Source organism: Neoarius graeffei, chromosome 7 (assembly GCF_027579695.1).
Source record: "Neoarius graeffei isolate fNeoGra1 chromosome 7, fNeoGra1.pri, whole genome shotgun sequence".
Lineage (NCBI taxonomy): Eukaryota > Metazoa > Chordata > Actinopteri > Siluriformes > Ariidae > Neoarius > Neoarius graeffei.
The window spans coordinates 21,447,389-21,461,344 of NC_083575.1; the positions used below are offsets into that span (position 1 = coordinate 21,447,389).

At 41.5% G+C, this 13,956-nt stretch overlaps 1 protein-coding gene across 1 annotated transcript in view; it reads right to left on the bottom strand.

Moving 5' to 3' along the window:
• Positions 1 to 13,956, bottom strand: part of plpp4 (phospholipid phosphatase 4) — a 378,904-nt gene that overhangs the window by 101,973 nt on the left and 262,975 nt on the right. The window contains exon 3 of the mRNA XM_060925399.1: positions 7,570 to 7,660. Within this exon, the coding sequence (XP_060781382.1) occupies positions 7,570 to 7,660 (91 nt within the window). The remainder of the gene's footprint in view (positions 1 to 7,569; positions 7,661 to 13,956) is intronic.

Consider the following 13,956-nt stretch of genomic DNA (forward strand, 5'->3'; position numbering starts at 1 on the left):
ACCATCTGACTTAGCTTTAATGTTCATGTTTCTCTATTTACGCAATTAAAAACCAGCCATCTATGCTATGGGACAAAGGGAATATCTCAGCAGCAAGTACTGCTAGAAATTAGCAAAAGTTAGTTAGTCAGCAAAGAGAACTTCCCTTCCCTATATAGGAGTTTCTTCTCCTCTTGATCAAACACACTGGAATCCTTTACTAACATGGGCGTGAAAAGCCAGGAGGCTTCTGTGCACTTCAAAATGCTTTGAACCACCCTCCAGATAGAAGTGGCTAGGGAGAGAGGTTGTGTATATGTATATATGCATATACAAATAATACATGACGAGCAGACTAGGATTGAGGATTGCAATCATTCAAGCGCTGATACTTGAGGATGAGAATCGCCAAGTTGAAACTGATCTCCCTTGAGAATAAAAACTATTCAAAATATTGATCTTGCTCTCCATTAAGGGAAGCCTACACAGAGGTGTTGCTCTGTGGTTGCCTTGCTGTATTTCACACTTGGAATTTGTATGTTTTTATTGTGTTGTTTAGGCTCTTTACACCCACCTTGCCTGCGCTGAACTATCAACTCTGGATTTCGATTCGTGGTGCGTGATTGGACTGTATGTTGATTTTTACCATTTTACCCTGTGAAATCCAATACAACAGAGAATTATTTTTGTTGTTCTGCAATCACAGATCTCTGGACTGTTCAACCATTATAGATTTGATACCAAACAAACAATCTTAGAACAAATCCAAAGAGAGGTACGACATGGACGAAGTGAAAACATCGATGAAAGGGTGGTATTAGTCACCGACTGAAGAGGTTCAAAAACAACCTCTCTCTGCCTACTACCCTGCTCACCAACACACAGTTCCTGAAAGTGAAGCCGAGTTGTCAGCCAACGCTCACTACCTGTTTGAATATTGGAGCACCTGTGTCTTGGTAATTATTCAGACTTGGTGGACAGCAACACGTCCAGTGAGGAGGAGCCTTCAGGTTTCTTGGAGTTTGGGACCAACTGAGACCCCAACATCACCAGGAAGGGTCACAGAGGCGGCCTCATCCAGGACAAGTGGTGTCAGGCAGTTGTGGTGAGAGAGCATCTGTGTACCCCTGATACTGAGCTGTTGTGTACCGTATGTCCCTTTGAACTTTCTATCTACCCAGGGAATTTCCTTAAATTTTCTTCTCAGTTTTATATATATATATATATATGCACACACACCCAAAGATTATTTTTAAACTGTCACAGAAACTTGAGTCACTTTCACCTGATTCATCCAAGTTTACTTTGGGAGATTTTAATAATTGTTCTGTTTAAAAAGTGCCTGTGCACATACTAGAGACTCTACAGATGCTGCTAGAGTGAGTTTTCAAAAACAAAAGGTCTGTCAAAATGTGGAACAATGACAGTATAATGGCTCTGCACAGATGTTTCAGCTGCATATTATGGGAGGTCTTTAATCGCCCTGATATTAAATGATCAGTCTCTGACGACATCAGTATCTGTGTAGACTGATACTTACTCAGAACATTAAAGTTTATCCTAATGATAAGCCTTGGCGGTGTAACAAATTAAAGTGTCTCATAATTCAGATTTTTTTTAAAAAAGTTTACAGAAACCAGGATGAAACAATAAAAAGAAACAGAGACAGATTAAAAGACAAATACAACTCGACAAGTACAGCTACAGTGGTGCTTGAAAGTTTGTGAACCCTTTAGAATTTTCTATATTTCTGCATAAATATGACCTAAAACATCATCAGATTTTCACACAAGTTCTAAAAGTAGATAAAGAGAACCCAGTTAAACAAATGAGACAAAAATATTATACTTGCTCATTTATTTATTGAGGAAAATGATCCAATATTACATATCTGTGAGTGGCAAAAGTATGTGAACCTCTAGGATTAGCAGTTAATTTAAAGGTGAAATTAGAGTCAGGTGTTTTCAATCAATGGGATGACAATCAGGTGCGAGTGGGCACCCTGTTTTATTTAAAGAACAGGGATCTATCAAAGTCTGATCTTCATAACACATGTTTGTGGAAGTGTATCATGGCACGAACAAAGGAGATTTCTGAGGACCTCAGAAAAAGCGTTGTTGATGCTCATCAGGCTGGAAAAGGTTACAAAACCATCTCTAAAGAGTTTCGACTCCACCAATCCACAGTCAGACAGATTGTGTACAAATGGAGGAAATTCAAGACCATTGTTACCCTCCCCAGGAGTGGTCGACCAACAAAGATCACTCCAAAAGCAAGGCATGTAATAGTCGGCGAGGTCACAAAGGACCCCAGGGTAACTTCTAAGCAACTGAAGGCCTCTCTCACATTGGCTAATGTTAATGTTCATGAGTCCACCATTAGGAGAACACTGAACAACAATGGTGTGCATGGCAGGGTTCCAAGGAGAAAGCCACTGCTCTCCAAAAAGAACATTGCTGCTCATCTACAGTTTGCTAAAGATCATGTGGACAAGCCAGAAGGTTACTGGAAAAATCTTTTGTGGATGGATGAGACCAAAATAGAACTTTTTGGTTTAAATGAGAAGCGTTATGTTTGGAGAAACGAAAACACTGCACTCCAGCATAAGAACCTTATCCCATCTGTGAAACATGGTGGTGGTAGTATCATGGTTTGGGCCTGTTTTGCTGCATCTGGGCCAGGACGGCTTGCCATCATTGATGGAGCAATGAATTCCGAATTATACCAGCAAATTCTAAAGGAAAATGTCAGGACATCTATCCATGAACTGAATCTCAAGAGAAGGTGGGTCATGCAGCAAGACAACAACCCTAAGCACACAAGTCATTCTACCAAAGAATGGTTCAAGAAAAATAACGTTAATGTTTTGGAATGGCCAAGTCAAAGTCCTGACCTTAATCCAATGGAAATGTTGTGGAAGGACCTGAAGTGAGCAGTTCATGTGAGGAAACCCACCAACATCCCAGAGTTGAAGCTGTTCTGTACGGAGGAACGGGCTAAAATTCCTCCAAGCCGGTGTGCAGGACTGATCAACAGTTACCGCAAACGTTTAGTTGCAGTTATTGCTGCACAAGGGGGTCACACCAGATACTGAAAGCAAAGGTTCACATATTTTTGCCACTTACAGATATGCAATATTGGATCATTTTCCTCAATAAATAAATGGCCAAGTATAATATTTTTGTCTTATTTGTTAAACTGGGTTCTCTTTATCTACTTTTAGGACTTGTGTGAAAATCTGATGATGTTTTTGATCATATTTATGCAGAAATATAGAAAATTCTAAAGGGTTCACAAACTTTCAAGCACCACTGTACAAACAAAAGAGGCCACTCTAGCATCCAGCAATCTCAGAGAGACATGGCAGGGAATTAAAACCATGAACAATGTTCCTGACAAGGGCAGGGGAAAACCAACATTTGTCTTGCATGGCAGTGAGGGACTGGAGATGGCAAACCAGTACATCACCTTCTTTTGTCACTTTGAGAGTGGCAATAGTGCCGAGGCTGCCACTGTCTAGCTTTTTAGAGGCTGTAATCCATGAAAAAGCCCAGGCCTGAACAATATTTGTGGAAGAGCTAGCACCAGTGTTCAGGGGAGTTCAAGATGCAATTCTGACTTTACTACACACTCACCTTGAGATTCTTTTTTTTTCTTTTGGGATTTTCATCTCCTTTTAATACGATTCAAGCCAATACTTCAGCAGATATATTGGCTACAGAATTTTCACTTGAAGCTGGTTGAACTTCATGTATTGTTAATTTTCTGAGCTGGAGAATCCAGCAGGTCAAAATGACCACTTGCACAGGCTCCTCCCAGGGACGTGTTTCATCACCTTTATTGTTTATTTTGTATACCAACTCTTGCACTAGCACCTTCCCTAATAAGTACGAAGACGATGCTGCCTTAGTGAGCCTCCTATTTGATGGGGAGGAAGAGCATGGACCAGTTCTAAACTTCTTCCTAAACTCTTATGAGTAAACAAACCTTCTCCTAACACCACTAAAACAATGGAAATGTCCATCAATTTCAAAAAGCTGCAATCCTCTAACCCTAGCTATTACAAATTACATGTACAAGTACCTTGGCATTGTGTTCGAGGATAAGCTTAAATGGGACTGGTGGAGTGACCTCATAAGCACTAACAACAAAGAATGTACTTTTAAAAAGAAATTGTCCATAACAAAATGCTTCAGATGTTCTCCTGTCCTTTTGTTCAAAGTGTTTTGGTCTTCTGCATTATCTGCTGATTTGGCAATGCTGCTGAGGAACAGAAAAAGGCTGTGAGAAAAATGGTAATTAATGGTAACATTTAGCCTAAACTGGAGATGTAAATTGACAGGGATTTCATTACCAAGTCTGGAATGCATCTACTGAGACAGAATAATGAATAAGGCAAACACTGAGGGTGATAAGAGACACCCCTTTGCCTCTTCTGTCGAACTATTGCCATCCGGGAGACAATACATTACATTACATTACATTACATTACATGGCATTTAGCAGGCACTCTTATCCAGAGTGATGTATAAGGCGTGCAAGAGTCAGGTACATGAAATGCTGAACCTCTAGACAAGAAAGTTCTAGTGCCAACTGAACAAGTGACAGCAATACCTAGTGTAATATGCTGTTGAAATACCAGTACTCAACCAGCTAAGGAAACAAACCAACCATATAAAGTATAACTAAATCGAGAATTCAAAACGGCTAACCCCAGGCGAGACCATACACAGCCTGGGCTGGTCAAGACCAATACGCAGTTACACAGTGGACAGGGAAGAAGGGGAGAGGTGCAGCCTGAAGAGGTGAGTTTTCAGTCTGCGCTTGAAGGTGGTCAGGGAGTCAGCAGTTCTGACCTCAATGGGAGGGTCATTCCACCAATGGGGAACCAGGACAGACAGCAGTCTTGAGTGGACTGGGCATGAGCAGAGAGTAGGAGGGGCCAGGCGACCAGTAGTAGCGGAGTGTAGAGATCTGTCTGGCATGTAGGGGTGGATCAGACTCTGGAGGTATGTTGGCCCTAACCCCTTGAGAGTCTAATAAGCTAGCACCAATGTCTTAATTTGATGTGAGCTGTGATAGGTAGCCAGTGCATGTCAGCAAGCAGAGGGGGGATATGGGAAGAGCAAGGGAGGTTGCAGACCAGACAAGCTGCAGCATTCTGGATGAGCTGCAGGGGTCTGATGGCAGAAGCTGCAAGGCCAGCAAGGAAAGAGCTGCAGTAGTCCAAGCGGGAGAGGATCAGTGCTTGGACCAGGAGCTGAGTAGAGTAGGTGGTAAGAAAAGGGTGGATCCTCAGATGTTGTAGAGGAGGAATCTACACATCTGGGTTACTGCAGCGATGTTTGCTGAGGAGGAGAGTTTGTCATCGAGCATGATCCCGAGGTCGTGGAGACAATATTGTCATGGAGACAAATATTGCCCCACTTCTATTCACTAAAAATTGATCCAAATTGTCATTTGTTCCACAAGCCATTAAGTTTTTTAAACAAAGAATACATATAATAATAAGCAGGATGTCCAGCTGTTTGACCAGCCTAATCTGTTGCAAGGTATGTGTATGAGTACATCTACTGATGACTTGTGATGAAATGCCTTGTGATCGTGCTGCAAATCAATACCCCCACAGGGACAAATAAAGTATCTATCTGTCTAAAGCTAGCCGCACACTACGCCGATCCACGCGGTACCGAACCGACCCATTTCAGAGCCGACTCCCGACAGGGCACGCACATATCCCCGACTAACTCACGACTGTTGACGAGTGCAGTTGCGATTGAAGCGACACCAAACGAGATTATGCGAACTAAGCATCATAACAAACATTCCGCTAAATATCACGTGACAACTTAATAGCTTTGTGATTGGCTATTGGATATAGTTACTGTTAAATCCAACACTTGAAGATGCTACAGGCTGAATTACAAATGACACAACATGGAATATGTAGCGCACTATCTAGGCTGCATGAGCTATTATTCCCAACCTTAAATAGTGCACTTATATAGGGGAGTTAAAGCGATTTGGAATTCAGCCACACAACTTGAGCAGAGTGGCTTTCCAGCCCACTGTGTCTATGGATAAAGCTTCAGTCTATGGAATTACAGTATATACCTGCATTAGGTGCTACCAACACGTATTTCTCGCGCTAGAAATTGTGTTTAATGATGTCACGTGTTATATGCGAAAGATATGATTGGCTATTGCTAGCGACTCTCGCCGATCATTCTGGCTCCCGATTAGTTTTTCGAATCGGCTGTGAGATGAGTCGGTACCATCGAAAACTAGTCTTTACGCCTGACTCGCGACTTCAGTTGGCTCGGTACGCTGAAAATCGGCGTAGTGTGTGGCTAGCTTTAGGTTAAGAACTGCTCAAGATGTTGATGCTGTACTCTATTGAGGATGAGAAACATATGCACAGGGCTGCATGTTAACAACAACAACAAAAAAAAAGCCATGTGTCTATCCTTACAGAAAAGTCACACAAACTTCACATGTAATTACACAATTCATATGAACTTCACATGTGATTTCTCAGCACTTCACATGTTATGTTTCAGTTACTTTTTAAATGCTAATTTTTACAAATAGGGCAATAGTTTTTATTTTTATGCCTTCACCACTTGGTGGTGGAGGCATTATGTTTTCAGGTTGTCATGATTCTTGTTAGAGCAATATCTTAAAAAAATAGTGCTTGTAGTAAAAATTTAGGGGTCAGGGTCAAATGTCTGAAATTGTTTTTCAATAGCTTCCTTCTTGTTTGAAGTACATGGTAAGGGCATTTCTGGCAGAAACATTAGAAACATGTCTCTCGGCTGGCCTGGGAACGCCTCGGTGTTCTTCCCGAGGAGCTGGCCGAGGTGTCTGGGGAAAGGGAAGTTTGGGCTTCCATGCTCAGACTGCTGCCTCTGCAACCCGGCCCCGGATAAAGCGGAAGAAGACGAGATGAGACGAGACATTAGAAACATTAACAGTAACATGGTACACATATTGGGCATCGACATCGACCCTGAGGTTCTACTTTTTCACATGTGATTCATTTTTCACATTAATTTTCCCATGTAGGTTTTTTTTAATATCCTAAATCACCTATTTACATGAGATTACACGTGCTTACTTGAATTCACAAGTGCAATTTCAAGCCATAACATGGTGAAATACACCTTCATACTGTGTTTTTCACATGTTCACACATAACTTATATAAATGCAATGTGAAAAACATGCTTGCTTACATTTACCATAAAGGTTTTCTATAAAGGTCAGTCAACCATAAGAAGAATAAAACAACAATTATTGTCATGTTATGCATCAATGCACTCTCCTTTGATGGTGCAGATTTACCAATAACAAAATTAGTAAAAAAAAAATAAAGGATATAGAGCACTATAGCATCTACAATCTGCTTCAAGTCATTGATGAGGAAGAGCGTGATGTAGTGGTGACCCTTTATAGGCTAGCAATATTTAAACACAATAAATTTGCTATTGGTTCTCAGCAAAGAAACAAGCAAACAGTAATAATTATTCTCAAGTTCCAAAGAAAACAACCATTGGTAGAAGAGGTCAAAGTTTATTTTTCTTGGACTTACCCAAACATGCCTCTTTGATTTCGGTCTTGTCTGTTCGTCGTATGATCTTCACCACAAAGATCACAGCCAGAGGGGTGAGGAATGATATAGCCTGCATGAGTAAATGAAAAAAGTTTTCATGCCACAGTTTTCTACTGCTGTCCATGTAGTACAACCCCGATTCCAAAAAAGTTGGGACAAAGTACAAATTATAAATAAAAACGTAATGCAATTATGTGGAAGTTTCAAAATTCCATATTTTATTCAGAATAGAACATAGATGACATATCAATTGTTTAAACTGAGAAAATGTATCATTTAAAGAGAAAAATTAGGTGCTTTTAAATTTCATGACAACAACACATCTCAAAAAAGTTGGGACAAGGCCATGTTTACCACTGTGAGACATCCCCTTTTCTCTTTACAACAGTCTGTAAACGTCTGGGGACTGAGGAGACAAGTTGCTCAAGTTTAGGGATAGGAATGTTAACCCATTCTTGTCTAATGTTGGATTCTAGTTGCTCAACTGTCTTAGGTCTTTTTTGTCGTATCTTCCGTTTTATGGTGCACCAAATGTTTTCTATGGGTGAAAGATCTGGACTGCAGGCTGGCCAGTTCAGTACCCGGACCCTTCTTCTATGCAGCCATGATGCTGTAATTGATGCAGTATGTGGTTTGGCATTGTCATGTTGGAAAATGCAAGGTCTTCCCTGAAAGAGACGTCGTCTGGATGGGAGCATATGTTGCTCTAGAACCTGGATATACCTTTCAGCATTGATGGTGTCTTTCCAGATGTGTAAGCTGCCCATGCCACACACACTAATGCAACCCCATACCATCAGAGATGCAGGCTTCTGAACTGAGTGCTGATAACAACTTGGGTCATCCTTCTCCTCTTTAGTCCGAATGACACGGCATCCCTGATTTCCATAAAGAACTTCAAATTTTGATTCGTCTGACCACAGAACAGTTTTCCACTTTGCCACAGTCCATTTTAAATGAGCCTTGGCCCAGAGAAGATGTCTGCGCTTCTGGATCATGTTTAGATACGGCTGCTTCTTTGAACTATAGAGTTTTAGCTGGCAACGGCGGATGGCACGGTGAATTGTGTTCACAGATAATGTTCTCTGGAAATATTCCTGAGCCCATTTTGTGATTTCCGATAAAGAAGCATGCCTGTATGTGATGCAGTGCCGTCTAAGGGCCCGAAGGTCACGGGCACCCAGTATGGTTTTCCGGCCTTGGCCCTTACGCACAGAGATTCTTCCAGATTCTCTGAATCTTTTGATGATATTATGCACTGTAGATGATGATATGTTCAAACTCTGCAATTTTACACTGTCGAACTCCTTTCTGATATTGCTCCACTATTTGTCGGCGCAGAATTAGGGGAATTGGTGATCCTCTTCCCATCTTTACTTCTGAGAGCTGCTGCCACTCCAAGATGCTCTTTTTATACCCAGTCATGTTAATGACCTATTGCCAATTGACCTAATGAGTTGCAATTTGGTCCTCCAGCTGTTCCTTTTTTGTACCTTTAACTTTTCCAGCCTCTTATTATCCCTGTCCCAACTTTTTTGAGATGTGTTGCTGTCATGAAATTTCAAATGAGCCGGTATTTGGCATGAAATTTCAAAATGTCTCACTTTCGACATTTGATATGTTGTCTATGTTCTATTGTGAATACAATATCAGTTTTTGAGATTTGTAAATTATTGCATTCCATTTTTATTTACAATTTGTACTTTGTCCCAACTTTTTTGGAATCGGGGTTGTAAATGTACGTCATATTTATAACAAGTATATTTAAATTGTATTTCGCAAATACTTCCATAAAAAGGCTCATTTTCCTTTCATTATACACTCACTTTTATAGTTAGCATTTATAATTAAGATCTAATTAGAATCTTGATGATCTTTTTGTATTTATCTTTATCACAATTTTATTGCAGTTTTAGCTCAATTTCTACATTATCGTACATTTAGTTTTTAATAAGTAGATAGTTTTAGTTAATTCTGTAATCTGCAGGCAATCATAAATTAATGCAGCTTGTGAGCTATAAATTATTATTATTATTATTATTATTATTATTATTACCTCCGCCAAGGAGGTTATGTTTTCGGTAGCGTTGGTTTGTTTGTTTGTCTGTTAGCAACATTACGGTAAAAGTAATGAACGGATTGCTCAGAAATTTTTTCCAGAGGTGTGACTGGGCACAAGTAACAATCCATTAAATTTTGGCGGTGATCCGGATCACCTTCTGGATCCCAGATTTTTTTAAAGGATTAATTTTTTCCCCATTGAAATGAATGGGCGCACGACTCAAAAAACAGATTTTTCCTTCTGTAGGCCAAACCATAAGGTGTAAAGTCATGAAACTTGGTACACTGATAGAGGAGTGGACCCTGATTGATTTTATCAAGTTTCATGTTGGTACATCTCATGCTCTAGCGCCACCAACTGATCACAGTCTTACATGCGTTCATGCACGTAACTTTTGATCCGTGTGTCCGAGTTTCATAAGTCTGGTGCTGTTGGAATCCTTGGAGCTAGACGATTCCAATGCACCCTATGACATCATTCTCCGCCTAATTAGATTTTCCGCCATTTTGAATTTTGTCCAAAGTGAAGGTAGAGTGACCCTGGCCGCATGTTTTGTCCGATCATCACGAAACTTGGCACACATGATCTCCAGTCCATGCCTAATGAATGATATTCGTTTCGCTCTCATATGTCGAAGCGTTCGCCCGTGGCAGCCAATCAAATTCGATGGCAAAGCCACCAAACAGGAAGTGAGGTCATATCACGGAAACGCTTTGACATATCAAGACCATATTTATTGGCATGACTTTGGACACCATCCAAACTACTCTCATCAAATATGGTGTCATTTGGCCAGTAGGGGGCGTCACAATTAGCAAAAACGTATTTTTGCTCATATCTCAGAAACGCTTTGACGTATCAAGACCACATTTGTTGAGATGACTTTCGGCACCAGTTCATGAACCCTCATCAAATTTGGCGTCATTTGGCCACTAGGGGCACCACAATGAGCATAAACATGTTTTGGGTCATATCTCTTTACAGATTTAGAATTACATCTAAATTTTCATGTTAGTGATGCTCTGGGATGTCCCTGTAAAGAACCTTGCCACGCTGTCATCTCCGTATGAGAATCCACCTTGTGTCTTGGCCAAAATTTCGCGTGTTGACACAAAACTTGTCGTGTGGGCGTGCGGTCGCCTCTCTTGCCGGGTAGCCATGGTGGCGCACCTGAGCAAACACACTTTCGCATTTTCTCCGGAAATGCATTCTAGTTATTATTATTACCTCCGCCAAGGAGGTTCTGTTTTCAGTAGCGTTGGTTTGTTTGTTGGTTTGTCTGTTAGCAACATTACGGAAAAAGTAATGAACGGATTGCTCTGAAATTTTTTCCAGAGGTGTGACTGGGCACAAGTAACAATCCGTTAAATTCTGGTGGTGATCCGGATCACCTTCTGGATCCCGGATTTATTTAAAGGATTCTTGGCGGAGGTCTGCGCTCTCCGAGTGCTTTTCTAGTTGTTGTTATTATTATCAACCATGCCACTGTTATAGGTAGACTGACATTCAGATTTTTCAAGTGTATGTCATAAAAAGAATTTTCCCCAACACCCAATTATTTTTGTTTAGTGACCAAAAGCTACTGAATTCGAATCAGACTTCGAGTTTTATTGTTATTTTTTAATAGAACAATTAATGAATTTAGGGCCACGTGGCCCTAAATTCTCCGGTATTATTCCTTGCTTCACCGTGATGCAATCCAAGAGACTACATCATGCATCACGTGGTGGGCTTTCCCCGTTCGTGCAAGGCATTATGGGATACAAATTTGAAACAGGAGAGGAAACTGGAGGATGCGAATGAAACGTGAAAGACCGACTACAGTAACGGAAAGTGAGAAGAAAAGACGTTATGTTGCGAAGGAAAGGAAACGCAGGATCAAACTAATAAATATCGGTGGTCAGCGAGCACCTCAGTGTGATCAGCTGTTCCTTTAGCGACAGAATGATGTAACTGTCAGTGCACGGTCAAGGTAAACCTGTAGATGGCAGTAATGCAACACTGGATGCCAGCTGCCATAAAACCCAAGAGATGCCACCGAAAGGTAAACTTGTGCATGCGCATACGGACTTCCTCTGTCTGCTTGACTGCGCGAAGCGAGCGATTCCATGCATATTATTTGCTAGGAAATCCCCTCAAATTAAATAACTTCCCAGCCACAGAATGGCCTTTTTTTTTTTGGGGATATTACATAAATAAACGTATATGGGTCTGTCTCAGAAACTGGGTACTGTGGGGGTCAGTGGCGGCTGGCTTTTGTAAAAGTGAGGGAGGAAGGAATGCTTGGTTGAAGGTCACGGGCCCCAATGCGACCGCACCTGCTGGATCGGCTATAGTTACACGCACGGGTTGAGTTGATAATAGTTTTTCCTGAATAATTCATTAACATCCTTTCCACGGTGTCAAACAACTGGCAACAGTCAACAAGTAAAAGAACAACAATAACATTATTTCACAACTATTTACATGGGATATAGCCGTGTTTAAGACAAACATTGATGTTAAGGAATGATTCAGGCCAACTGATTGAGGCTCCCTATTTATACTGTATATCAAGTCAATTCTCCGTGCTGTCTGATTTGCAAATCTATCTGTGACCTGATCGTACCACGCTGGATCTTTTTGGAGTGTCTTGAGAATCTTTTTTTCAATTGAAATAATGGCCAGATGTTTTAATCTCTCCTGCCCCATTGCGTTGCGTGTGTACGTTTTAATTCTCTTGAGGCACGAAAAACTCCTTTCAACCCCTGCAGAGGTTGCGCCAATTGTTCCAATCAGGGACATGAGCCTGTACAACTGTGGCATCGCCCCATCAAGACCGCTGGACTTCATGAAGCCAAGGGCATCGCAAAGTTTTCTTGATTAATTTATTTCTGCATTGTGATAAAAATGCTGCAGTTCGATTCTCAGGTTTTCTTGATCAAAAAGGTGGCCATATGTCTCCATCAAATTTGACAGTAGCTGCGTAGGAAATGATATTTTGAACGGGTCGAATTTCGCTGCATCCAAAAGCTCCATGAAGCGCAAGCGGTCGAGGTGTTGAAAGCGCTGAGTTATTTGAGTGCGCAAGTTGTCGTGGATGGAATCATAAAGTGCTCTGTAGGACTGACGGGGATTAAGCAGCCTTCTTTTGACCCTGTGAGACAAGTCAGGGTCTTCTGTTAGAGAGGCAGCCCTGGCGTAGATTTTGTCAAAGGCGCTCTGTACTTTTAGCTCATCCAATATTTGCAGGAGATTCTCTATTGGCCGTTTGCAAAAGGCGACATCCATGGATTTGTGCTGCAAGATGTCAAACACCACGTCAGTGTGCGAAAACAACTGCTCAAAAGTGAAGAGTAAAAACGCAAATTCAAACTCTTGCATTTTCGACCTCAAACCATCAGCTAAACGTATTGTCTCATCATCCATCATTGGGCGCTCAGTAATGTTCTCGGAAATCTGAAGTAGTTCGTCATAATTTGAAGCAACCGTGTTCACGACCCTAGAGGAAAAGTTCCAGCGAGTGGGAGCGCTCCGGGGAATGCGGGCGCAACTGAACTCCTCGAGTAAAGAAACCCTCTTACTGGACTTGGAGAAAAAAAGACGTGAAGCCACCCAAGCGAGCAAAGAAGTATTTTGCTTGGGGAATGGTCTTAACACCCTGACTTAAAACTAGGTTTAAGCGACGTGCATAGCAGTGGACAAATGTTGCACAGGGAGCCAATTCTCTCACTTTAGCCTGAAGGCCATTCAAGTCCGAGGCCATGACCGCGGCACCATCGTAAGTCTGAGCGACAAGTTTATCCTTGAAATTGAAACCTGACAACTCAGTCTGCATGAAATCGAACAAGGATTGTGCACTGCTACCACTGGACACATCAAAAAATCCTAGAAAGTGTTCCTGAATTGTACCTTGATTATCGACATAGCGCAAGATGACAGACAGCTGTGAATGACAGCTTATGTCTGTGGTCTCGTCGATTTGCCACGAGAAGAAGGGTGCCGTGTTAAGTTGCTTTTGGATTTCTGAATTAATTGAACCAGCTATAGCGGATATTAGATCATTCTGGATTGTTTTTGACATGCCTGTGAAGACAGTCGAACTTTCCAGATGCTCTGCCAGAACACGATCATAGCGAGCAATAACCTCCGCTAGCTCCCTGTAATTGCCCTTATTGTCCGAATTCCCCCCTTCTTCATGTCCCCTCAGTGACAACTCTTGCATGCCTAGGTAGGCTGTTGCATCTATCAGACGTTTTAATACCTCTCTATTGCGACTCACTTTAGCATTGTGCTGCTGGATTTGCAGCCGCACACCCTCGTCT